Source organism: Manacus candei, unplaced genomic scaffold (genome assembly GCF_025592945.1).
Source record: "Manacus candei isolate 608988 ecotype Guabito, Panama unplaced genomic scaffold, ASM2559294v1 h1tg000005l, whole genome shotgun sequence".
Classification (NCBI taxonomy): Eukaryota; Metazoa; Chordata; class Aves; order Passeriformes; family Pipridae; genus Manacus; species Manacus candei.
This window is the reverse complement of record NW_026138053.1, coordinates 14,120,466-14,147,804: the sequence shown is the minus strand read 5'-3', so window position 1 is coordinate 14,147,804 and position 27,339 is coordinate 14,120,466. Positions and strand designations below refer to the sequence as shown.

The 27,339-nt window shown below is 38.4% G+C and overlaps 2 protein-coding genes across 3 annotated transcripts; both read right to left on the bottom strand.

The window, feature by feature from the left end:
* Nucleotides 1–3,856: 3,856 nt before the first annotated feature.
* On the bottom strand, nt 3,857–18,410 carry DR1 (down-regulator of transcription 1). Of its 2 annotated transcripts, XR_007906599.1 has the most exons (4): nt 17,800–18,410; nt 12,296–12,459; nt 8,796–9,016; nt 3,857–4,163 (listed from the first exon to the last, which is right to left on the bottom strand). XR_007906599.1 is itself a non-coding variant. In XM_051799343.1 (3 exons), exons 1-3 carry the CDS (start codon nt 18,017–18,019, stop codon nt 8,870–8,872), a joined length of 531 nt encoding a protein of 176 aa, XP_051655303.1. In that variant the 5' UTR covers nt 18,020–18,410; the 3' UTR covers nt 6,915–8,869. The 2 variants fall into 2 exon arrangements, 1 of the variants encoding a protein (XP_051655303.1); XM_051799343.1 differs by lacking the exon at nt 3,857–4,163 and having other exon boundaries at nt 6,915–9,016.
* Nucleotides 18,411–18,513: 103 nt separating this feature from the next.
* On the bottom strand, nt 18,514–27,225 carry LOC127480454 (retinol dehydrogenase 8-like). The gene is made up of 5 exons (XM_051808641.1): nt 25,940–27,225; nt 24,526–24,701; nt 23,410–23,503; nt 21,665–21,848; nt 18,514–20,757 (listed from the first exon to the last, which is right to left on the bottom strand). Exons 1-5 carry the CDS (start codon nt 26,092–26,094, stop codon nt 20,524–20,526), a joined length of 843 nt encoding a protein of 280 aa, XP_051664601.1. The 5' UTR covers nt 26,095–27,225; the 3' UTR covers nt 18,514–20,523.
* Between the last annotated feature and the right edge of the window lie 114 nt (nt 27,226–27,339).

Genomic DNA, 27,339 nt, shown 5'->3' with positions numbered 1-27,339 from the left:
GCGTAGAAAATTTACCATTATATTTAGTTGATTTTCCCATCATTGACTAATTAATGCAGGCTTTAAAAAAAAAAAAAAAAGCCCAATTCTATTTTTAGACTGAATCCACATAATTCCAGTTATTACAATAGTTATGGATTTTGTTAATTCTGTTCACTTCTCAACAGAACCTACTTCAGTTTACAAGTGTACCTAAGGATATTATCTTGGCAGAAGAACAATCTGCATGATTAATTTGGAGTGGCAGAAAAGCTGTCTGGCACTCCCTGTGGGCACGCTTTCTAATGAGAGAAGCAGCTTAGCTTTCCACTGCCACAAAAATCAGCAGGACCAAACAAATTACTTCCAAATATCTCTGTCTCAGTGTGAGGTGCCATTAATCCTTTTCTCTGCTAGCCAGTAGTCTCTTTGTCATATTAAAATTGGATTTTTACTCCACAAAGACAATAAGTGTTACAAAAACCATATTATTTCTTTTTGCTTCAAAACCAAAAGAATTTAGCTCCCTCCTTGCTTTACACATGTACTTCCCCTATTACCAGCACTCTTTAAGTGCTCTAATTTTAAAAAATATTGATGTTCATAACACTTCCATGTGGTGAGTGGGTAATCATTACTTCACAGCTCAGGAAATACTTTGAGACAAAAGAATAGGTGTCTTAACACTTCAGCTTGTGCTGAGTTCCCCACAGACTTCCTGTGTCTCCCAGAGGCTGGTTAACCATAACCAGCAGTATGCAAAGAGTTGGTAGCTGTGCCTCTGCCTAGAGGCTTTATGCCCACTGGGTTCCTATTTCAGCTGTTAGGCAAAATAAACTTTCAGTGTTACTCTGAGTACTGATTTATTTTTCTTTTAAGCAGAAAATTATCAGGAAACTATATTAGTTAGACCACACCACTCCTGCTTCAAGGCAGAAGGAAAACTGCACTTATTAGTGCAACCTAAGCCACTACTTAAAATTCTAATTTTTCTCCTATCTCTGAATTTTTGTGGGAAGAACTGTACCCCTCCATCTTTTCCAGTCCAGTTCCTGTACTGAAATGCATTTTCCACAGCAAAAGAAAGGCCTGTTTCTTTCTTTTTCCTCTCATCTCAGCAAACAGAAAGACATCACCAGTGACTGGATAACAGAACTGAAAGGACACTACGTCCACCAGCTATAAATAGGAGGAAAATGAGAACTTCCATCTGTTTTTATGAAATATCCTGTGTTTGCTTTTTTTTGCCTGCACTATAGCCAAGAGCACATCTTTCTACACTATATGTAGCAGAAAAACATGTTGTCTATCAGCATCAACTAGCAATATTATAACTACAAACAGCCTCTTATTTCCCAGGTATTTCACGTTTTTACCAGTGAAACAAGACTATCACATGATAATTCAGCATTTCCTTCTCATAAAATAATCTGTATCCCAACCCAGAGGCTGGACAGTTACAAAACATCAGGTAATACCCATAAATCATGATTTTAAAGTACTATTTTCAACTTTCTAATGCTTGCATTACCTGCTTGAATATTATAAATCCATTTGTTTCCATTATACATACCTTCGGAATTATATCAAAATACAACCAAAAATGCCAGGGCTTTGCTACCTTAATTTCTGTTACCTCCAGTTCACCTAACCCATGCCTTCTCCATTCTCCCATCAACCCCTCCCATGCACATTTCCTTAATTTAAAAGAACATCGATCTGTATCCAATGTGCAGAGGTGGGTATGGCTATGAATAATTCTGATAGTCGATTTTTGTCATTACCATATTATTTACAGGCATAAAGATTATTAATTTTGATATAATAACCAAAGACTTGAATAGTCAGTGCTATTGGTATCAGTAGCAGCTTTCTGGTGTAGTGTATGGATTGACATGCCGTAGCAATAGTGAAAGATGGAGAGTCTGTCATGGTACTAATTCAAGGTGCAGAAAAACGAATGGATGAACATACAGCAAAGGATCAGCACTACCCATTTTCAGACTTGCTAAAATATTTTACTGTCATCTGACTTTGAGTTATGATCAGAAACAGAAACGTATATGCAGTTGTACAAAATATGCCTTAACACTGAACGTAATCAGTATCCTACACTACTGTTTAATCTCACTGAAGGAGTTTTAATTTAGAACTGGTTCATGCATTAGCACCACAGACGGCCCGGCTCAGTTCACACTTCTAGTAGTTTCGCCTCATCCAGCTGAAACCCATTCCCTGAGCTCGACAGCCGCCTGCCGGTCAGGGACAGCCCCGCAGCGGGACAGACCCCACCCGGCTGCTGCCGCATCAGCCGCATCCCACCGCAGGGAATGAGGGGTCAGGTACGGTAACGGGAAACTGAGAAGGCCAACGGTCCCTTCATTGTCCTACCTTCCGTACAACTGCAGGTCTTGACTGTTCTCCTTCAAAGGATTTCTTTTCAGTTGCCAGTGGTTTAATTTCAGGTGTCCTTCCCTGATTTCACATCTGTCGTGGTTCCTCCTTTTCTCATGAGAAAGCCGATGTCCACAATGCATAAGACCACTTTAACTGATGAAGAAAAACTTTCTAAGGATTACAGCCTGGAGAGAAATTCAAAAGTAATTTGCATATCCAAGAAAACTCCCTCCCACTATCAATCACTTTAAAAGAACAAAAATCAGTAAATCAACAAAGAGAATGAGAACAGAGCATCCTGTGCACAGGAAGAATACATATTTATGTATATACACTTATCCTCTAGTAGACAAGGTTTTTTCCTTTTGGATTTATCACTACCTTGGGTACTCTCCTTATGTTCAGATCTCACCAGCTGATGAACTTTTGAAAATTAAATACACAGAACATGAGGGCTTGAGTTGTGTTGCTACTACATTTGTATCCTTAAAAGCTAATCCACAAAAAGAAGGTACCACGTTACTATTTCCTATGACCATTTTTCACACTAAAAAATGCATAATTTTCAGCACCAAATAAAAAACTTGACTGAATTTGAGGAACAAATTGCTCCTCTAAGTTGGAATATATAGACCACTGAGGCAGATTACAAAAATATATCCCAAACCAGACATATATATGAAATTCTATTTAAACATTCAGAACCTTTATTCTATATTCATAAAGGAGAAACTTAAAATATGCTATTGTAACACAGTCAATACCAGAGATTTCATTTTAGGGAAACGTCCAATTCTCAATCCCCTTTTCACATGATTAAAGCAAAGGCACAGTAAAAGCAATCAACAAAATGTCCTCCCTCCAGGCTTGTCTGCTACTATAGTTCTTCCTGCAGGACTGTGTGATTCACGCCCTAGATCCTTTGCATCTAGGAAGGGATGCATCATGCCAGTTGATTATCTTCCTGAGAGGAAGGTCTGAGGGGTGATTTTTGTCTCAGAACATCAACTAGCACTACTAAAACGGTAAAAGAACTTTTTTTTTTTTTTACACATTTTGGAAAAGATAAAAAGATAACTCACCAACAGTGACAGACAGTTTAGACCCGTGTTTTCACATCCTGCAGACAGGATAAATACCTATCTCATATTCAGTCAAAAACTGTCCATTTCATTTTAATTATATAATATATTCAGCTAATCTAATTTCTTTTGTTTGTAAAGCTTTAGTTTCGTTTAAACTTTATTTAGAACTATATTTTTAAAAACAATTTTTTAAGCATCTCAAAACCTGTATAATTTTTGTAGAAATGAAAACATGATTGTTTCCAACAACAGACCATATTGAAAACAAGAGAACAAGTTATTCATAATTTAAGGGTAATGAGTTTAGTTGCATACAACTTGCCCAGCAAACCCAGACAACTAAATTACCACAAGTATAGAACACCTAAGACCACCAGATAATATGGAAGATGTATGTAAATACACATTGAAGAAGAAACTGTATTTAAGTTTGAATTTTACCTGTTTGAGTATTAATTATCTGCATGTGAAAATTATACCAGTTAGGTGTTTGCATAACAGTATGAAAAAAATAAATCTTTGCTGCTCACCTTACTCCTTCATACATATTTTCTAATGTTTTCAGAGAGTGAAGTCTCCTTTACTGCAGGCTGGGATGGGGAAGACATTCCAATTTTGCATTACTAACACTGACACTGCTCTGATAAATTTAGTTCTCTTCCATGGGTTACACTGCTGTCTAACTGAGAATACAAACTCTACCTGCAACAAAAACAACATTGAAATTGATTTCTAATTCAGCTGTGGTTTTTCACTCTGAGGTGAGAGAACGAAACTTGAACACATTACTGAAACCAAGTCCTAGCCCATAACCAGCCATCCCAAGCACTGTACTATTACAAATAAATGCTTTCATCTCTGACAATGACTTTTACAATAAGCCTGTTTGTTTTCTCAATTACTTGCTCTCTAGATGAGTCACCGTACTATGAAGATAACATCTTTTCCTCTACACAGTGCACCACGTTTTTGTTCTGTAGCATGAGTGTTAACTTCAAAGCACAGTGTAACATTGCCCACACCTAACTAATACTTGTACAATGCTTTGAAGATGTAAAAGTCTATGATTACTGACTAGTAAGTTTTGAACTAATACCAAAATTGGACTAATAACTACTGAAATCAGTGTGGAAATCGTTCAAAGTTACACCATGCAATACAACTTCAACATTAGTTACCCTGGGTGGGGGCTGAGGGAAAAAAATCAATTACTTCCTTTGAAACAGGAAAAAAAGAAATCTCTGAAGTACTACAAAAATTAACCACATGAACATTCAGCCTGAAGTGTAATCTTTACATCATTTAATATGCCTCTTATAAATCTTCATCCCAGATATGTAAAGTAGACTATTGTCCATCCTTACCTGAAACATTGGTTCAAACTGGGGGATAGAAGTCTTCATCTATTCCAGTAGTTGATGTAGCAATAAATCACGGCCACGATGAGTTAAAATCAAATGTCCCTTTTTCTAACATATGCAGGAGCATCACCTGCTACAGATTTCTACCCTAGATTACTGAAGTTTATGCTAGGCTCATCCACACAGCAAAACCCATGCTTATTCGATCTATCAACAACTGATGTGTGGAATTTGGTGCATCCAATTTGATTCACTGTCTAATCATTTTGCCGCAATCGCTCCTCAAGTAGTGGCTTCAGTTACATTATAGCACAGTGCCACAGAACAGCATTCAGTCAATCTGTTTCTTTCCAGGAATGCACAGCTCTAGCATACTTGTTGCCCCACATGCCCAAGAACTGGGATAAGTACTTCCAATGACATTATTAAATTCTCAGTTACCCATTTCTGTAGCTATGTTTGCATGGTATCAAAAAGAAAAGCACTCATTTCCATCAGGGAAAAAAAAAAACATTTGAACTAAGCACAAACATATTTTGCAAAGGAACCTATCGCTCCTGATTGCCAGTAAACCTTAACTGGCCTACACTCCTTTCATCACCAAGTCACACCCACACAGCATACTTTAGTCACAGCTGGCACATGCATTGACTGAACTTTTACCAGGTCCAAGGGCTCAAAGAGCCAGATTGTCTAGTACTGACTGTAAGCACAATCCAGCTTAACACTGGCCTGCATCCCACTGATGTGCTCTTGCTGCGTAAGCTGTGAAGTAAACCTTTTCCATCTTAGACAGGTTAACAGCATAACACTCAAAGTAAATCTAGCCACAGCATATTTTACCTTTCATATTACACTTCTCCTCCTCCTTCCACATTGTTTTGTGCATGGTTTATACAAAATCACAATCCAACACGAGGAGACTAAAATGAGGTACACATTTCAGAGTAAGGGTTTTGCTGTTCCACAACAATCATTAAGTAACGTGATTTGGCATTGTTTCAAATGAAAACAATCTTTCCATACAAAAAGATCAGCCAGACATTATTACACAAGTCCTCCTTAATGGAGGTACTTTTACAAAATCTGAAGAGCATCTTTTATATTTGTGGCTTTCTGGGACTATTTCCATTCTTGCAGAAATGCCAGTGTTTCAAAACTGACCTCAACTAGCCACATGTAAATACTGAAATTCAAATACCATCTTAAGCATTTGACGTTTAGAATCCTTAAGACACTCCTTTGAAAGCACCTCAGTGTAGTAAATACAACTATATTCGTTATCCACAATGTCATACAGACATACACTTTATTAAAGTAACAGAAAAGAAAGAATACGTAAGAAAGTCACTTAGTGAAAGCACTCTGAAACAGACTGTCAGAATAATTATGGAAAACCCACAGATAATCTCATCAACTCAATATTTAAGAAACAGACACATCCTTATCCATGTTTCTTCTGAGACAAAGTAACAATACAGTTCACTAATCAAACTTTACGTTCCATGTACCTGGTGTACCAAAAACATCAGGGGTACCACAAATTCAGAAATCTGTCCTCACTGAACATGTAGTGCATAGAAGCACAATAACAAAGCAATACAAAATTCTTCATTTGTTGAAAGATCAGTGAAGATTCTTCCCCTGTAAGTGCCAGAGTTTATTTTTCATACTTAATGCAGAATGGCTGAATAAGTAATCTCTAAACATGACTATCTATATTAAATTAAATTCTTATTTCCTCAGCCTCTGCCTGTGGCCTTTCACTTTGTGAAAGTATTTCAGCAGCTGATACACAATCTACAGGGTTTTTGTTCAACTTCTCAGGTGAAGAATGTCAGATTATAAAAATGCATATATACAAAATGCAATTCCCAAAAGGAAAGAGAGCAGGTCAAGCCCGGAAATATTGTTTGCAAGCATTAACAACCCCAGTGAACAGGAATGCTATCCAACAGCACTCAGGTTGTAAAGACTTAAGTTCACAAAGAGTGTTCAGTGGGCCAAAATAACAACAGGGTTTAAGTCGTCTTAACTTTTTTGTTTTTAAATGCAATGAAGAAGACAGACTATTCATTAAATATAAAAGCAATTTTATAAAAACACATCAGAATTTTATTGCTTGAAGAATACAGCATATGAAAAAGCACAAGAATGTCCAAAAAGAAAGGTCACAAGAATCCAAACATATTACACCATACATACCAGATGCAGTAAAATGTTAACCTGATTTCTGCATCAGAAAAGAAAGGTGTGAAAATATACCTAGTATTATTTAGAAGGAAAAGACTCATTTAAAATAGAAAGTGTGAAGGTGTTACAGTACAAATTAGAAAAGCCAACACTGCACATTAACATTGTATCACTAGACTAGATTTTCTACCTTTGGTACTTAAACCTTTACAGAAAACCACTTCCTCGGTCAAACCTTGCCTAACATCTGTCATATAGTATCCACAAAAGTTTTTTGTTTTGTTTTTCTTTTTTAAACTTAAACATTCAAACAAATACTTTTCTGAGTTTTCACTGCACTAATGCATTTATCCAATATGCAACTTAAGACATCCCAAATTTAAATCAAAAGTCACTATGTGACTGAGATCTGAATATATGCCAATTATATCCTGTCCAGATCTTCATGTAAAAACGGGCTCACCATTTTCTGTTTGCATCCTTATGTAAACAGACTGCTGCAGCCCTCCTCAAGAACTCTAACTGGACCAGCTTGCTGAGGACATAAGTTAATAGAACAATCCACATTATTAGATAGAGATCATCTACAGCAGCATGCAAGTGGCTTTTCTAGTCTGCTCAGATTAGTGTACCAGAAGATATGCCAGTATTACTTCAAGTAACACATTAAAACTCAGCAATGGACACTACTGTGCTTTATTTCAACACAAAGGACAGCTGCTCATCCATTAAATCAACAGAACTATCGAAAGGACAAGTACATAATTTCTGTTTCATGTATTGCTGATCACTCTTGGGGAATAGTTTATCAAAAACCTAGATTTACCTACAAACCAGTCTGAATAAATTGCTGTCTTTCAACAAGGTATTTTAGTAATCCAGTGGCAACCTAGTCTGGAGAATGTTAGCATTATGCTGACAACAAGGACTAATCAAAGTTAAATAAATTCCCTCTTTTATGATAAGCATGCTCTTAAGGTCAGCTTTTGCCTTCTTAGGCTTGAATACTTAATCACTCCCAGTCACATCAGCGGAACAAACAGTTTTGTTTCATTAAGTTCCAGCTTCATATTTCAACAATATGAATAAATCTGGACTATGAAATACCATCAGCAACAGTTAACATTAAACTGGAGTGAAATAATAGAAACGTTAGTTCTTCAAACCAGGCAGTCTCTTTGAAGAGAAATAATCAGTTAGGACTGTCAAAGGATGTCATGATAAAACCACGGGTTTATTTTTTTCACCCCTATACAAAAAAATGATTGAATTTGTACAACTCCTATTAAACATACCTTTTCCTAGCTTGGTGAAAATGTATCATTTTCAAATTTTAACCAGTGTGGTATTCGAGCATATATAATGTTTATTGCCATTTTAAAAAGAACTAAGAATTCAGGCTCTTCTATGCTGAACTCCGCTTTTTCCCATTAACAGATTATGTCTACTGTACCACTCCCCCAAAAACAATTAAAAATTCTAAGTAAGATTTTATAGTTTAGTTAAAAGGGAAGAAATGCAAATGTGGATTTAGAGCTTTTTGTATAAATCTCACTATATTTTATAAACTTGTTGTTTATTGTAACACTGTTTATTGATCAAATAAATGACGCACCGCTATCTAAAATTTCCATATACACCATTAAAAATCCAAAGTTGATATGATACTGAACCTTAATTCTTCAAGAGTTCGAAAAAAAGACAGTTTATACATGTACAGCACACAACAGCAGACACCCCTAGAATACCAACTGCCAGTCCACGATGCATACAAACTTACAGGTAAGCATTCATTTCACTGTTTTCGTTGTGCAGGAAAAGTATTTCTTAGTAAGACAACTCAGCTGGTGATTTTCAGATATCATCTTCATCATCTTCATCCTGAGAGGATCCTGCCTGATTGGATGCACTGGCTGAGGCAGCAGCGAGCTGTGCCTGTTGAGCTGCTTGCTGCATCTGTAGCCATTCCTGCTGCGCCAGTTCTGCTTGCTGTTGTCTAGCCTAGAGACAGGAATTTAATAGTTAAGGCCATACAGAGCTTGTGAAGAACCTTCAGAACACATTAGCTTCAAAAGTATTTTTATCTGTACCTGCAGATTCCTTTTGTATAGCTTTTTATTAATTGTACATGCAAAACCTAGAAGTACCCTAATTATTTGTACCAAGATGCTTGGCTATATTCTGTCTTCCTCTGAAGACACCACTGTTTGGAGGCCTAACAGTTACAAAAAAACCAGACAGAAGATAGTGTACTTAAGTTCAACTGTAGGAATTCTGCTGAACCACTTCCTAATGAAAATTTAAGTGAGTCAAAGCAATGGAAACTTTAGACTTCAATTTCAAGGGAACTTAACATTTAATCACAGTTCAGAGATGAGAACAGCCTTACTTTGTTGATTACAAACACTGAAGCTTCCAATTATAAAATCACCCAATTGTACCACAGAGGCACACATTATTACAAAAAGAAAGCCATTATTACATAAAGAAAGCCATTATCTTGCTTTGCTAAGCAATCTTTGGAAAACAGAGCTAGGTAAGCTCTTCTCAAATTCAGGTATGCACACTGAGGACAGTTGTGCTACAGAAATGTATAGTCCTTTTCAGTAAAGTAAAATACAAGACATTCTAACAAAACATTTCAAATAGTTCAACTGATAAACCCTTGTTTTTCAATCCAGGTTTTTCACTTGTTTTTCAGCAACTTCTGTTGATTTCAACAGTATATTTATCAATTGTGTTCATGTTAAAACTTTAATTTCTGTTTTGAGTGAACATTATGAAAAAGTTCTTAAAATTAAAAATTCTCAGTCTTCTTTACGTTTCTACTTTTACAAGTCATCACTAAGACTGTAAAAAATTCCTTTCTAATCCTATTGCACTCATTGAAAAATTCTATTATTTTCCAAAGCATCAACATTTTTTACAGTTTTGCAAACTATAGGATGCCAAAAAGATGCTGCTTTGGAAAACAACTAAACCCAGTTTATCTACTTAGCAATTTTAAGAAAAGGGGTCTTCCCTTGTTATAATTGTCACAGTTCCTCAGTCTGTTCTAGCAGTAAAAGAAAATACTTCTGTAGAAGTAGAAACTTTTTCTCAATTAAGACTTTTTAGTATTTCAAACTTCAAGTGGTTGCACAATTGAAAGGGCTGGAAAACAATTTAAGACATCATAGAGTTTTAAAGGAAGACAGCAACATCTGTGCATACGGGAGAGGCATAAACATTTATCACACATGAGATAACAGGGCTCCCTACTGACCCTGCTACAATGAAGTTAACTGCACACTCCACGAGGTGACACACAGCAATGCACCAGGAAACAGGGGCTCAGCACCTCACACCAGCTGGATCCTGCTGTCAGTGCCCACCCTCACTTCGGATTTATAATGGTAACACTTGGCCATTTAAAAAATGGAACAAAAAAAAGCCCAAACAACAACAACAAAAATTCCCTTGAGTTGTATTGACCAAGAAGCTTTATAAGCATCTGGTAAACTTAAGTCATTTACCACACAACCTCAGTGAGGAAGCCTCAAAAAAAACCCAAATCCATTAAGAGCTTTGTCTTGCACGAAAACTTATAGACATGCATGAATATCAGGATAAGCCATTCCCCTGACTTCAAATATTTACAACCAGGCAAGACACAGGTGTCAAACATTCCAAACATTAACAGGCAGGTATTTTAAAACTAGAGCAATAAGTTCAGCATTAGTGTCATGCTCTAGAATATTAACAAGATTAACACAAATAAACAAACATGCACTCATGTAACTATTTTTAAAAACAATTACAGTACCTCCAACAGCATATCACAGCATATCTATTTTTGAAAAATAAGACTCCCATCTTTGAATCTAAGCAAACATTTTCCATATTACCAAAGACTATTTTTAAAAATCATTCATACAATCCTGTCAAACTGGCATGCATTGTCTTAATTTAGATGTTAAGGCACAGTAACACAGAATTTTAAAAGAATACACTTCAAGTTGTCATTCCTTAGACCAAGTGGGGCTTGCATAAGGTGGCCACGATTCCAGTGTTTTTAATTTATTATTTTTTTAATGATACTCAGGAGCTAGTACTCCCTTAACACACCTTGGGTTTGCTGCTTTTTTAATTTTGTACACCATGCTGAATTATTTGAACAAAATAGTAAGTAAAAAAAAGGTTTCAAACTGACTATTATTTGTAAATCTTACCCAAAATTCAGAAGCAGCCATATTGGTCTTTCCAATGTTAGTACAGTCAAAAAAGAGTTAAGCACACGTGACTTGACCATAACTAGTTCACTGCATGCTGGCAATAGCTACGTGGTATGCTGTAACTTTAAATGTCTTAAAATTCATCATGTAATTAAGATTAAAGTAGCTGGCATGTTGCAATAGGAAAAACAACAGTTTCAGCAAGATACAAGTACAGCAAAGGGGAGAGGTCACAGTAATCAGACATTAACTGAATAAGCATTTTCATCAGAGAAAATTAAAGTAAGAAAACTGAGAAAATTAAACTCATGCCTTGGTTAAGAGGAAAGAGAAATCCCACATAACTTTACCATCTCTTAGTTTAGAGAATGGTCCTGTCAAACTAATGGAATAGTAGAGAGAAAGATGGTGTAGGAAGATACCTAAATGAAATTGGTGTTTAGTCATTTAAAATAAGAGATGTTCACAAACTATCTGGGAAAGCTGGAAGGGAATAATGCTGGGATGAAGGAGAATGTGTGTGTGTACTATTTCTAAGCAAATGCTTTTTCCATGCCTCAATTGCCTCTTTAAAAATTTATGCATGAATTCACCCAATTAGAGTCTTGCCAAGAGTAAAGTTTCTTTCAAAGGATAAGAAGTAACATTTGTGCACTGATGGTCAGAAACAGAAAAGCTATTTTCACTTTTTAATGCTTCAAAACTGGTAATTTCCTAGAACACCAGCTGTCATTCTTTTATTTCCTCAGGCAAGTAATTCTTAATGTATTCTCTACAGTAGAATGGAAATACCTAAGTAGCAGCAAAACCCTATGCTTTTTAAATCTAGAGTATAAAATCTGTTCTTATACAAAGTCCTATATGTCAAATCATAGAAGTAACAAGTAGTAGCATCTTATTTTTTGACTTCACATTCCCCAAATCCAACAGGTCAAGGCCAATAGCATCTTGGATGCCACAGCAATTCACAAGGGGACACTTGTTGAGGTGTGCACGTGCTTTTGCGGCCCTAGACCTGTAGCATTAATTATTCCAACCACATCAGTCCAAGTATTGCTTTACTTACTTGTGCAAATAATTCCTGTTGCTGCCTTAGTAGCTCTTCTTCCGGAATGCCGAGGTTCTCCAAGCGTGAACTGGCCTTTCTTCTCTTTAGTGCTACTGTTTTGCATTCTTGTAAGACTTCTTTTACTTCACTGATATAGGAGCCAAATCCCAAACTTTCTAGTGCTGGAAAGAAAGATAGAAAACACACTGTTTATTTTTTACAAAGCTTTCGATAATACATATCCACTTGTTAATTTAAAAGAAAATTACTTTTCTATCACCTGGTGACAAAAATATGTTCATAAAAAAGATCTGACAGCTATTTTCCTTGTCTCTTCTCCTCTGCCATTAAAGAGTACAGGTTTTCAGGCTAAAAAGTACAACCAAAGAAGTCTGCACTTGCAGAGGATTCAGGGCTTTTGGATACACTTTCCCAGAGACAGGTATTATTCTTCAAGACATCTTTTTCCCATCTTCTATATATCAGAATCAACAGAATTTATACAGCTAAGAAGTCCTTTCTGTCTGAATTGTTAACCTTTAATGTCTCAGGGATTGTATCTTTCCAGTTTCATTGCAAACCTTTAGTAGAAGGTAAATTAGTAACCTATAACAGAGCAAAAGTGATGCATGTAAAATGATCACAGATCCTTTATTAAAGCAGAAATAATTCATATTATCATAGATTGCTGAATTTAGCTTTTGTCTTTTAGTATCTAAATTCCTATATATAAAGTGCATAGTACACATATATAAAGTTATATAAAATTATATGTAAGCTCTTTATTGTTTTATTTCTCAGCAGAAACCCTTTTATCTTCACATTAAAATGTATTCAGAAACTGAAATCTTGTACTTTTGTCTGCCCAAAGAAATCTGGAATGCAACTATATTCTGCAACAACATTTTCTTTAAAGAATGCAAAGGTAATAGGAAGGATTATAAAAACCCAGGTAGAATACATGACAAAAGGCAGTTTCCTGATGCACCATTTACTACGACATGCCTCCACACACACCCAAAGTGAAACTGTTACAGAATATCCTAGAGACATTACAAAAACACCAATTACACTAGAAACAAGTATCAGTTGAATAAAAAAAGTAGTTCATTTCCACTATTTACACAATTCAGAGTTTACAGTACAATAGTTGTTTTGACCTTATGTGACAACCTATCCAAGAAACAGCACTAAAGTAGACTGCACAACAGCAATCAACAGAGATTGTTATAAACAAGCTCTTAGTTACACCAACTCAGACTATATTCTAACACTAATTTTGTAAGCAACATTTTCCTACCATAATTATGTCAGAATGTCATTGTATCATAATCTAAACAATAACCCAAAGATGTTCTCTAAGTTTTCAACTTCCAACCTGAACTCAAGGAGAGAATTCCCACACTGTCTTCAACAGGGTTGTCTGTGCAGCTGTCTAGTCATGCAACCCTACCATCCCTTCAACAGATAACATTTGGCAAATGAATTTACATAATACTTATTTCTTCAAAAAAAAAAGTTAAAAGACAAACTGATTTAGAGATTGTCAGATTGCTTCAGAGACATTATGCCAGTTCAGCCTCAGCCCACACACAGACACTGGAAACACTTTTTCCAATTAACCCACAGTTTCTAGGAGAACTTGTTCAATCCAGCCTGAGCATATAGGAGGCAAATCCATGGTCCAGAACTGGTTATCTAAACAAACTACAAATATTTAGGAACTCATTGAATTTTAAAATGTAAACAGTACATACAGGAATCTAAAGTCATATCTTTTTTATAATCAAAATATAAAATTTTAAGAAATCTACAAATCTAACATCACTAAGACAAACCATCACAGCAAAACCAGAGGTGCCTGTTGAAAGAACATTCACAGGGATCAGGGCTGGCAATCTGCTGCATCAGAACATGAACAACTGCCCAGTCTGAAGTTAACGGCAAGATGTGTTTTTACAAAAAATTTAAATGGCCCTTAAAAGAAAATATTAATGGAAAGAACTTACAGTTGTGTATTTAATTAGCACACACACACATACAAAAGCAAATAACCCCCCCATGTGATATAACCAGGACAAATTTGTACAACTGCTCAGTACAACAAAGCTATGAAGAACCATACACACATTACAGGTCTACTGCACCAAAATTCTGCTGGCTGTGAAAGGACTTACCAAATTTACTGTCTTCTTGAAGCACATCAAGGCTTTACGGAACACATGCACAGAAGGATATGGATCCCTTTATATCAGCATGGTGCTAGAATGTGGGACAAGTGAATACTACCTTACCAGAGCTGCTGTTCCATCCAAACTCAGTGTCTTTCCATCTTCTGAGTCTGAAACCTACCAGTCTGCCCAGACTGCTAAAAATTCAGTATCTTACTGAGGTCAGGATGATCACACTAAATGTAAACAGCAGAATCCCAAAACACAGCAAACAAGTCATGTTTACAAACACCAAATCACAACTGTCCTTTCCCCAGTTTCCTCTCACTCTTAAAGACTGTATGAAGGTGCAGATCTGATTATTCAGCGCTGCCCAGCTAGTACTACTTTTTTTAATACACTCAGGTCATTCATATCTGAGATTTAACTGATCTGCTCCTTTCAAAGAAAAAATAACTTCCAAATTAAAATCCAAAACGTGAACAGGTCTGTGGAATTTCTTTAAAATTAAATGCTAGCATTAACACTGTCAGTACCCTAAAAGCCTATGAAAAGAAGCTGCAGGATTTGCCATCAATCCACAACCTACCTTACTGCACAACAGTTCTGTGCAGATCAAGTAATCAAATTAACCAACTTCATAAAAACAGTCATTTAACAAGTCACCATTTTCAGAATTCAATGGAAGTTTAATTTTTCATAAAAAGGTTGTTTTGTCACAACTTCTGTAACTGTTAAATTAGTCTTCTTCTGTTCCAGGATGGATGAACATTCATTTGCTTACTAAAGTTGCAGACTCACAGCTGGGTTCCTGATGGTGGGATTCAACAATAAACATGGAGACTATTTCCACTTACAACTATGACATAGCCTTTGGATACTCTCCAAGGAAACTGTTTTGTGTTTCATTCCTAGTAGTGAGTGCTTGGCATGGTCTGAGTACATCTATCAAATCAGATCTCTCATGGGATGCAAGAAGCCTCTGCTTTCCTTTCCCTGTGCCGTTGACAGCACTGTGCCAGTCAAGTGTTTGTGCTACCACACAATAAAACACAGCAGGGACTCCATCTATCTGAAACACAGCCCAAGGGTAGGGGGAAAGATTTCTTGCTCAGCACATGGCCATACAATCATTTTAACAGTGCAGCAAAGGAAAGGATGTCCTAAGCAGCACGGCTGCAAACACATGAGTACAGTTAGTACACACTAGTACACATTCAAACAGTTTCACATTGCCTCTCACACAGTCCAAAGGCAGAGTGTCACCAACTGCAGAGTGCCTGTTTCCCTTTCCTCCTTCCCAATGAAATAACCTTCCCACTTCTTGTTTTCAATCTAGTATCCTTTTGTTTACAGGCTCAGTCAGACCAGCAAACTCACCTGAAAGGAAACGATGCTCCTCCCTAAATTCTCAAAAGCCACAGGGTCAGTCTGGAATTGCCAGGTCCAGCTCTAGGGAGGGTACAAAAAGATTCCTCTGGGCAGCTCCTAGTGCTTAGACTGGACCAGGTGTGAAACAATGGCCATTAGCCTCATTTTATTTTAAGCATTCAAAAGGAATAAGATACGTGAATAGCCACAACAAACACATTTCAATTCCCTAATTCGTTAACATCATTGTCATGGAGCTACATCGAGAAGCAGTCAAAAGAGCAAGTATTTAGAATGTAGGAAGATGGATGAAATACTCAACCTATATACACATAATCACTGTTTCCAAAAATGGCAATCTAAACCCTCATACTTCACAGAAGGATCACCTGCCAACCGACTAGCACCTGAAAGGAGCTAAGAGCACATACACTTCCCTAAAGACAGCAACAGCAGAAAATCCAAGAACAACTCCTTCCATCTCTAGAGCATTGCAAAAATGGATACATCTCCAAAGTTTTCCTTTGCAATATTTGACTAAAAAGTATAGATTTAATTTTAAAATAATTTTTCCCAACTCTAAAACAAAGATATTTTTTCCCAACACAAAGACATAGAACCCAGTGAAATACTTGGTATAGGACCACCTGCTGATGATATGCACACACAGTTTCAATTTGTGTTCCAAAAAACCCAGACTAACCCTAGGCCAACAACAGGTGAAATCTTTTCTAAGGACCATCAACCACTACTGGGCACAAAATACTTTCATACGTGAATTCTTTATTGTCCTCAGCATTAAAGATCATGTCTATTCCTGTGTTAAGAACTAAGCTCAAATGTTTTCATGGTGACTTGAAGAAACTATTCATGTATTAAAGAGCATTACACCCAAAGTGTGCTTCAGTGTGCAAGCACAGGTTTTACTCTTTACATCCTAAGCTCTGTGATGGAGCTACTTTGCTAAGCTTTCAAGTTTACATGTATTTTATTTAATATTAAAGCTCATACATGCTACATATTTTCTTTTACTGTTCATAATCCAGTCAAGTACTTGAGCCTCTTCTGGTGAGCAAGCTGATAGACTTTTTTTGTTTGTTTCAAACAGCAAATCATTACCAAAAAAACCCACCAAATTAACAACCTTTTTTAAATTTAACTTGATACCATCACAGTCCTGAAAATAACGCTACTACAAATGCTACTGCTAACATCTCTACTAGGCAGCAAAGTACTCCACTGTTGCTGCTATAAATTAGTTTGCAACAGACAGTGGTATCAACCTAGTCTTAAGGCAAAGTGAGTAAGTCCTGACAAAACATGCCCGACGCAGACTTCAGGATGAGGCAAGAAAACTCCCTATTTGCGGCAGAATTTAAAGACAAGCAAATGAGACATAGAGAGAACTTGTCTTTTATTCAAGCAAGGGGAAGTGAAAGTCAACAGCAGAAACAGCTAAAAGGGCACAGGTCAGTTTAAATGCTTTCTGCAACAGATACAAAGTTTCAGTATTAAACAACCAGACTGTAAGGACAGCTCTTTAGAGCTTCCAGACAGGACTACCACAGATTAAAGCCTGGGCCCTCATACTCAATCAATCTCCAATTAGAAAGACATTGAATACGTTCAGGATCTTAAAACATGCTGCATATCCACTAGAAAAAGCAGCCCTCGTTTCACAGGTACGAAAAAGAGCAAGAAATTTGGTGACTTCACTCAGAGCATCACAGGCTTCTCTGAACCAGAAAACCAGAGCTGGTGCTGAGCACAGGCAGCAGCTGCTCTGACCGCACAAAGACAGCCTCTCGAGCAGTGCGACTGGCAAGCTGGGTAACACACGCGTTTCCTCCAGACCCTTACGAGATCCTGCCTTTTGTCTCCTACACAGCTATGAGCAACCGGAGAGGGAAAAGCAGCACGGGGCAGGAGTGGCTCACGGGTGCTCAAGCCGGCGGCAGCACAGTGCTTGCGGGAGCTCACCTTGTATGACATGCTCCGGGGAGATGGTTTTCTTCTCCGATTTGTTGCAGATCTCGTTGGCCTCGGAGGAGATGAGGTGGATGAATTCAGTGCAGCAGTTGACCACCAGCTCCCGGGCGTCGTTCGCCACGCGGACGTTGGGCAGCGTCTCTTTGATCATCTTGTTGATGGCAGCCCTGGGGATGGTGAGGTCGTCGTCGTTGCCGGACGACGAGGCCATCCTGGCTGCGGGGGCTCCGGGCTGCGCTCAGCGAGGCTCCAGGGCGCGGGGACCCGGCGGGGGTGACGCCGGGGAGGGGCGGGGGGCGGCGGGGGCCGGGCTGGGGGTCGCTGCAGGGCCGGGGGTGGCGGGACCGGGAAGCGCTGCTCGGGCTCAGGGCTCCCTCGGCCGCGGCGCCTGCCACTGCCGCCTCCGACACATCCTTCGCGCGCCGGCGCCGCCGCCTTATGACCGGGGTGAGGGGAGGCGAGCGGCCGAATGGCCCGCAGGGTGCTCGGCTGGGCTGGGCTGAGCTAAGCTGGGCTGGACCAAGCTGGGCTCACCCGGCCCGGTGGAGCGGCGGCCGCGAGGCGGAAACGCTCCGGCTCCGGCTCAACCTGTGGGGACGGCGCTTCCGCCGGAAGCCGGAACAGCTTCCGCCGCGCGCCGCGGGAGCCGGAAGCGGCGCGAGGCCACGTGCGGGCGGCGGGGCCGGCGAGGGGCCCTGGGTCCGTCCGTCGGTCCGTCAGCCCGGGGGCTGCCCCACCTGGGCACCGCCCGCCCTTCGGCCCGGCTGCTGCCGCCGGGAGCTGCTTCGGGCTGCTCTTCCCTCGGTTCCGGTCGTAGCGGGGGGTTTGACACCCCAGGCAGGCGCGTTCGCACAGCAGGGCGCGCGGTTGGCGCTCGGCTCTTCATCCGTCGTTTATCCACGACTCGCAGCCACGAAGGGGTTTGCTCGGCATCCCTCTGTGAAGCTGCGTTTTGTGCTTTCAGCCACCCCATAACCATTAGTGTGAGGGTTGTGTGAGTTAACCGGACCGAGCCGTTAGCGGCTCGTGGAAGGGCCTTTACAACCCATGGCCTTGGTCACACCGTGCTGCTCTGTGCTGCACAGGAAAACTGCCCGGGAATGCAGCCCAGCCCAACCTGCGGGCCAGCGACAGCCACAGCTGAGCGACACTGAGCTGCTCGTGGCACGCCCTGCCCTTCCCTGGCTGCCTGTGCCCAGCTGGGCCCAGCGCTGGCCCCTCACTGATGGCGAAGGGCTGCAGAGGGCGAGTGGCCGTGCTCCCTTCAGCGCCAGCACCACTGCTGTCCTTTGGTTCTTGCCTGCTCCTTTTCAGCCTGGCTGCTGTTCCCACCTCTGTGCCATGCACACGGTGATGCTGGGCTGTAGGCACCAGCCCCGTGTTTTCCAGGAGGTTTGTTTTAGCAGTGGGACGTGGTTGAGGCCTCCAGCTGTGCACAGGGGCTGCCGCGGGTGCTGCTCTCCCCTCACTCCCCTGCCTGCTGTCCTGAGGAGGGCCCTGCACGCCCCCAAACCTCGGGCCCCACCAGGAGGGTCATGACTGCAGAGCAAGTCGTGTTCCCTGCAGTGCTTGGCATCCACAGGAGCTGCCCACGCCTGGGCTGCTGCTTGGCTTCTTGGAGCTCCTTTGGGGAGGGGCAGGGCAGGGCTGGGCAAGTCCCAGCACGGAGTTAGATTTTGGCTTAGTGAGAAAGTATTGAAGGAAAGACAGTTCCTGTATCCCCAGTGAGCTCCAGCTGGGCTCTCTGGGTGAAACAAGGACAGCTGCTGGAATGTGCTGAGAAACACCAGCCTGGAGGCCCGAGGGGCAAGGCTGGAGGTCAGGGAACAGGAATGCCATGCAAGAACAGCACTTAAACCCAGGCCCCCAGCTTGGCCTCAGATGACTTGTCAGACTACGGTGAGAGAAAGACAAGGAAAAGACCTCCTTTTCATGATAGAATTTTGGTTTAACACCTGCTTATTAGGATAGCTTAGAACAGGAGAGCCAGTGGCTCTCCTTCAGACACTGAAGGCATTTAATGAATTGGAATCACTTATTACTGACAATACTTTGGTTTTCAAAATAATAGTACCAAGACAGTAAGAAGATATTTTAAGTTGCTTTTAAAAACATTTTATTGTTCACTAAGTGTAATACGATAGTAACCATTGCACATAAAGGAAGCATTCAGAATATTATAATAAATAGATATGAATAATAAATATTCCACTTGTGACACTTTAAGATTGATGAGACTTTCTCTTCTGTTGCTGATGAATAGATTCGACTTCTGAAAACAATAATGCAGCTGTGATTGAAGGATTACTGATTCTATCCTATTCTAATAAGTAAAAAGATATAATATTTTTATTAGATTAAGAATCTAAATAGTTTACCTACGGTACACATCTCACTATGTATTATACTCTACTAAGTGAAGGGATCGGGCTAATATTGAATACACAAGTGTCAGTCAGTGTCCACATTCCCACAAAAACATATCGGTGTGAAAAGCAAACACTAAACAGAATAAAACTGTAGTTAGAGGATTTTAGTTGCAAGGTTCTGCAAACTAATGTTGAAGATATACACATTCAGCTGAATATGTTGACTAAGCTCAAATAAACATCTCGAATGCCTTTTCACAATTACAGAGCAAAGCCATTTGAATAACAACATACTGAGTCATCGGTAGCTACAAGTAATCCCAATTTGCACTATATAATCTCATATTTATTGTGAGGGTTTCCCCAGGTCAAAGCTCTTTCTACTTCTCCACCGTAGCAATTTGATGAAGTTAAGACTTGCACTGAAGATTTTGTCATGCTGAAAAACCATTTTGTAGAATATATCAATGGGTAGATCTCCATTTGGATCTGCATACTTCAGAGTTGTCATTGGAGTATACAAGGTGTTGGTCTGATGGCGAAAAGGTGGATTTTCTGAAAGAATTATCTTTACTGTATGCTGTAGAGAAGGAGAAATAGAATTTTCAAAGGACCTTTATCAAAACAATAAAGTAAAACCCCAGTTTTCAGTTAGCAGTGGAAAAGTGAAAGAATAAAGTCCTAGAATTATGTAAAACCCTTTATATAGTTTTATTAGAATTTCATTAGAAAATTTTCTTAAAATATTTTATGGCCATAAGAAGTACTTCTTATTTATTCCTAGTCCTATTTCTGTTTCTCTGTACCATGGTGAATAGCACCTTATACCTAAGTATTCTGAATAGTCTTCCAAAATATGCCCACAATAGTAGATCCTTTCTTTTACAGTTCACTGGGAAAGGATCGGGACAGTGCATTTTGCAGCAAGATCTGGGAACCTTCAGTTGACACCAAAGCTATTCCTTACCAGCAAACACCTGAAATGATTGTCCCCTTCCCCTGCTTGCCTAAACTTGTCTTTCTGCAGGAAGCCTCAAGCACCAGAAACTATGTCCATGTTTCTTCTATTGTGCCTTGGCAGTCTGGGGTGGCTGAGTGAACTTCCCCACAGTGGAGGGATCACCAGGGAGATGGACAGGGCAGCAGCTTTGCCAATGGTGGGAGCCCTGGGCATGCCTATGGTAACACTGCAGAGTGTTCAGCCTTCAACAGATGACATACAGGGCATCTAATACCTCAGTGGTATTTAAATTACAACTCGTCTTCAATACTTCAAAAAGAACATTCTCTTAATATTCTAAAGGGTTTTATTTAGAACTCTTAATATTCTCTGGAGTTTTTAAAAACCCTTTTTAATCATGTGTATTACATTTAATTAAATCTAATGCTTCTACCAGAAAAACCCACCAACAAACCACCGCATTTGTAAATTACAAAGGAAAAAAAAAAATCAAGAAAAAGAAGATGGAGAGTTGTTTATGAGTTACCTCTGCAACATCTTCAGCACTTTGTCCCAGACTCTGGAAAATCTGCTTGTAATTTTTAAGGTAAATATTAGTAAACATCTCAGCTGTTTCTGCATCTGCAGCTGAAAGATCCATTTTCTTTCCATCTTCAAACACTTTTCTTTCAAACTCTGTAACCACTGGGCCTGGTTCAATCAAACTTAACCTGTTCAAAAAAAGCAAAGATATACTGTGTTTTGACTATCCCCCATGGAAAATACACCCCTCAATCCTTCCCAAAAAAGAAATATTGAAGAGTTGCACTCTTAGCCAACAATATTAAACAGTACATTCTGTAAAGGCAACCCATGCTGCATTACTGTTCTCATGCTCCTCCTCTCTATCCCCATGTAGTAGTAGAAATCTGCATAGTTTAAATTTCAGAGAAGTGCTGTAACTTAATTCATGGCATAACTGAGTGCAGTTGTTACCTGCTGTTTCGCAGCTGTGGATGATTTATCCACAAGAACTTAGCAGATATTAAGAAAAATAATTAATGGATTATAACAATTCATTGCTTTCTGGACAAAATTCTGCCTCAATTTCTTTGTTTCCCTTGATAAAACTAGAAGTAGCTGAAAGAGATGGGGGAATTGTCCAAACATGGATTTTCTTTGTCAAGCTGTCAGAGTTAGATAATTCAAGATTCTTCCACAGTATAATAATAAACTACAATATAGAGACTTTTGCTGTGGTTTTTTGTTCAATAGCATAGAGCAAATCACTGAAATACAGATACTGGTTGGGTTTTTTTCCCAGTTCTTTTCTCAGGCAGTAATAACTCTCAGCCACTGTGTTTGTAAAAACACTCTTTGGAATAGGACCGCTTTCTAGACTTGAGTTTTTTGGGGATGTTCTAAAGGTCCTTCTTTAGAACTAAATCAAGCTATTGACCTTCACAGCAGAATTCCAGCTACTGCTGGAACTAAAGCTTTTTCTCTTGCATCACTCTTCCCATCGGACCTTTAACTTTTCCTTTTATACTTCCTTTTTTAACCTCCTTTTTGCTGTGTCTTATACTCTTGAAATCTAATTATGAATTCTGGTATATCCTGTGTATCATCACAATACACTTATTTTAAATTTCTCCAAACTTTGCAGAGCAGTATGTAGAATCAGAGTTTTGTCTCTGAAATCCCACAACAGCTGGTGTCTCCCACAGCACAGGGGCTAAATGCTTGGGCACACACAGATGCAGTGGATATTTACCAGTTTTTGGACTTCACGTGAAGAACAGTAGCACAATTACATGAGTGTGAATATACATGCGACAAATCAAACCCCAAAATCCACAGATGGTGCACAGGACCAGTCTCTTAAATACTGTGTATAACATTAGAAATAGTACAGCACACTGTTCTCACTTTGCTCCCACCTCCTGTCATTACAGGTATCTCTCCCTGTGTTCCATTCTGATGGATTTGCACTTGCTCACTCTCTGTGGTGAACCCTAGAAGTTTTTCATCTGTGAATTGCCTAAGAAGGCTGTATTTTATCCACAGCTAAACAGTCTTTAACTATTCAAGAGAACATGTTTATTTTAACATCTAGATATTTTTATTTGCTTATGTAGCATGAAGAGTGTGAACATTTCTATGCCTTTTGTGACATATGGTTTTCAAGGGGTTCTCAATCTCTTTAGCAGCAAGCTTTAAAAATCTGTTTACTAGGTCTGAAATATTTAAAACTATCTAAAATACAATTTACACCAGTGGATCAATACTTACTGCAGTTTGAACTTGAGTGCTTGAATAGCTAAACTTTCACAGAATCCTTCCACAGCAAACTTAGATGCAGCATAAACATCATTAAATAAAATACCTGAAGTACAAACAAAACATCTCTTAGAATGTGATCGTGTTCAACATACTAATAATTTTAAAACCTCATTTCTACAGTCTTGCTGAGAAAACATTAGAAAAATCCTCATGCATGCTGAATTTAAACACTGGTTTTTGCCTAAGTTCTCGAAACTGCTTAGTCTAGGAAAGGATGTTTGACTAATACCTTTCCTCCTCCTAGGCAATGCTGTGATCTCTTTGGATGATATTATTTTGTAGTCTAAGATGTGGAAGTGTCTGTACACATAATACCATCTGCATTATTTATCAGCAAGACTTAAATAGACGAACACAGGAGCTGAGTGTAATGCAGGAGATCCAATTGTGCAAGAGACCCAACTTACATCTGAGTGAGCTAGAAAAAGCACTACATCAATCCATTTAGGTGGAGGGTAAATATTACAACTTGTGCAGATTGCTGTAGGGCCCTTGCTCACCAGAATAATCCAGGTAAGTTGTAATAATTGAAACAAATACAGTTAGACAGGATGGGACACGAGAGTGGGAGCACCATTATCTGTCAGTGAAATTTTACTCTCCGAGTTTTATGAGATGAGAAACTTTACAAAAAGGTGGTACAGTTGTTCAGGATTGGATTTTATTCTATTATGATTATTTTGCAGACTGTAATAAGCATGTTTGTCTGTTCCCATAATTTCTTCCAGTAAGAAAGATAAAAGTGATGCCAAGCCCTATTCTCCAGATAATAAAAATAAAACAATAACATTTAAAAAAAATTGGAGTTTAAGTTAAAACCCTAAAAAAAGATTCACTCTGCAGGTTTTGTTGCTAAAATGTCTTGAGAGTAGCTGTGTAGTAACATCCCCCTTAGATGCATAAAACCCATCAGGTACTTTTTATGGTTGGAACTTCAGCATTAAGAAACGCAACAGTTAAGATATGTCAGCTCCTACTTTTTTTTTGCTTTTAGATAAAAAGAGGAAAGCTTTAAATTTTGAGTATGGAACTCTTAGGTCAAACAAACAAACAAACAAACTTTACCTTGTATTCCCATAACACTGCTTATTATAACTATATGCCCACTCTTTCTCCTCTTCATGTCAGGCAAAATCTCCTTCAGGAGTCGAACCAGTCCAAAGAAGTTGGTATCCATCACAGTTTTCATTTCATCTATGGTCTGACATTCAATAGGTCCAATGAGCCCCATTCCAGCATTGCTCACTGGGCAAAATGGGAGACAACAGTGAGCAACAACCTCCATAAACATAAACTTGTAATCATTACTGGAAAACATTTGAAAGTAAAATGAGGATTAAGGGTTAAATGATCCTTAAATAATCCTTTTAGAAAGGATTAAAAGATGTTATTGTCACTAAAGCTTTGCAAGTACACTTGACATTTCCGGATTTCTCTATTTTTAACTATGCTTTTAATCCAATTTAAATTATGAGATACTTTGCATTTTAACTAATTTATTTCTGATTAGTCCTTTTTTAAAAAAATTACTAAAGTATTATAGGAAAATGAGACAAGAATTACCTGTATTTGTTTATAATTCAGTATTAAGAATTAAAAGTTACAGTCAATACTCATAAGAATGAACAGAAGTCTTCAAAACATGATAGACTGGGCCATATTGTGGTCTGCTTTTTGTTTTCTTAACATTCATATCTTCAAGAGGAAATAAATCCCCAACAAAACAAACCAACTGAACAAAACACACACTTCTATTGATTTTTATTTGTCTCCTGGATATTTGTAAGTGGAGAATGATGATAGGACTGGCATTCTGCATTACAAGTAGTATGTCAAATTAGAGTATAATACATTTTGCAGAAACAGCTTGTTAAGCACTGCTTTAATAATTAATCAAAATAAATGTAGATCCATAATTTTCTATTAGAGAAGATTTAATAGCTGATGGTGTAAGCAATTTCCATCTTACTAAGATATTAATATTTATTTTTAGCAAAACAGTATGAAAACACTTCTTGTTGAATTATTTGTAAAGTACAATTTAAATTCTCCATACAAAGTGAAAATATCCTTACTTTCTTTGTATTTGTTCTTTTACTTGCTAATTCCCAAATGCTGTTGCTTTCTTAGTACAAAGAGTTGTTGCTTCATCAATAGAGTAGAAAGTCTTGCTCATGAAGGTGCTGGTTTAGGCAAAAGTTCTCACATTTACTAAAAACTGTATCATCTTATCCAAGACTTCCCTGTGATCAAGTTTCTCCTTTATAAACAAGGAAAATAAGCTTCCCTACTTCATGAAAGCAGGGTTAGATTTAATCTACTCATGTCTGCACGAAGTCTTAAAATCTTGAACAGAATATACTACGCAATTATTATTACTTTGATAATTTAAAAACTACACTGATGAAACTTCTGCAGGTTATTTGAGATGATGATATACAGAAATCTGGTATCTGTTCATAGCACACACATCCTGTACTTGCCTAAGACATCAATCCTTCTGTCAGGGATACTGTTCACACAAGCTTTAATAGACTGTTCATCACAGACGTCAAGTTGTTTAATTTCGAGGGTTTTGCCCAGCCTGTGACCCGCAGCTTCCTCCAGTGGCTCTTTCTTGGACAGATTCCGCATTGTGGCATAAACTGCAAAACACCAGAAGCAACAGTTAGCAGAAATAAAATCTTTACTCTGTCAGTCTTACTGAGAAGTATTAAAGAATTTTGCTTTTACATCCAGATCTTAAATATCAGTGATAGAAACCAGATAAAAACTAGAAGTAAAAAGACTATTTTCAACATATATTGTCACTGATTTCCCAGAAACTGTTTCTGAAATCTTCAAGAAATTCAAAAGAAGAATTAAACCACTACACACAATGAAGAATGCAGTGTATAAAGATAATATTATCACCAAAATTTAAGTAACAGATATCAAGTTATACGGTTAAATTGTTTTTAGGTACCCAAAACCTATCTCTTTCTTTTTTTGTTTCAAATCACCATCAACCTGTTTAGTAGACCAACAATAATTTTATTAAAAAAGTGGAAGACAAATACTTCCTTAGGTTGAAAAAATGTCTACTTTTTGCCAACTACTTCTCAAAATAGAAATTAGTTTTAACATTATTGTGGCCTAATTACTTGGAAAGCTCTGAATCTGCATCCAGTCAGTTAGCAGTAAAAAAGTGTGAAAGTAAGTACGAGAAACTGAATTAGCACAGATTGCTGTGTTCACCTTGCCATCCATTTTCAATCATAGCAAATATCCTGTTTTGCAGCAGTAAGACAAATCCCAGTCCCTTTGTTCACCCAGTTATGCCTGCACAGAGTTGGAATAATGATGTGCTTTAAAGAAAAAACTGCAAATTTAGGAACTGTTTATCTAAATTCCCTCCTTTGGTCCTCAAGTGGACATGGGCACATACGTTTCATTCAACAGATTTTAGGAGCCCCAAGCAAAGCTGTGAATGTGTATCTGAGGTAGCACACTACAGAGATCTGCAGCTATTCAGCTTTATGTTCCCATCATTTCCCAGTGTGTGTGTAAACTTATTCACTTCCAGTAGTTGTTCAGTTTCAGTACAGCTACAGAAATATAAACTGCTTACAGAAAACAGTATATTTTTCACTGTATTGTATTTTCTTGAGAGTAAAAGAGGAAAACTAACAAGAAACGAGTCACCAAGCTGAATACAACTGCCTGTAAAATCACAGAAGAAAAAACAGCACTGTCTTGAACAGAATCTTTTTATAAAGATAAATAACAGATACATGGTTACCTTTAAATCTTTTCTGTTCATCTTTTGCCATTTTTACAGCTAATGCCAATCCAATTCCTGAGGAGCAACCTGTAATGAGGACATTTCTTCTTGCCATT

What these genes read in the sequence shown, in the direction of transcription:
- DR1 (XM_051799343.1), bottom strand. Translation starts at nt 18,019, where the DNA reads ATGGCCTCGTCGTCCGGCAACGACGACGACCTCACCATCCCCAGGGCT. An exon ending in CCCGGAGCATGTCATACAAG is followed by an intron (nt 12,460 to 17,799) that starts GTGAGCTCCCGC and finishes CTTTCTTTCCAG; the next exon opens with CACTAGAAAGTTTGGGATTT. An exon ending in AACAGGAATTATTTGCACAA is followed by an intron (nt 9,017 to 12,295) that starts GTAAGTAAAGCA and finishes TCCTGTCTCTAG; the next exon opens with GCTAGACAACAGCAAGCAGA.
- LOC127480454 (XM_051808641.1), bottom strand. Translation starts at nt 26,094, where the DNA reads ATGCGGAATCTGTCCAAGAAAGAGCCACTGGAGGAAGCTGCGGGTCAC. An exon ending in GCACTCAAGTTCAAACTGCA is followed by an intron (nt 21,849 to 23,409) that starts GTAAGTATTGAT and finishes TTTTTTGAACAG; the next exon opens with GTTAAGTTTGATTGAACCAG. An exon ending in GTGCTGAAGATGTTGCAGAG is followed by an intron (nt 20,758 to 21,664) that starts GTAACTCATAAA and finishes CCTTCTCTACAG; the next exon opens with CATACAGTAAAGATAATTCT.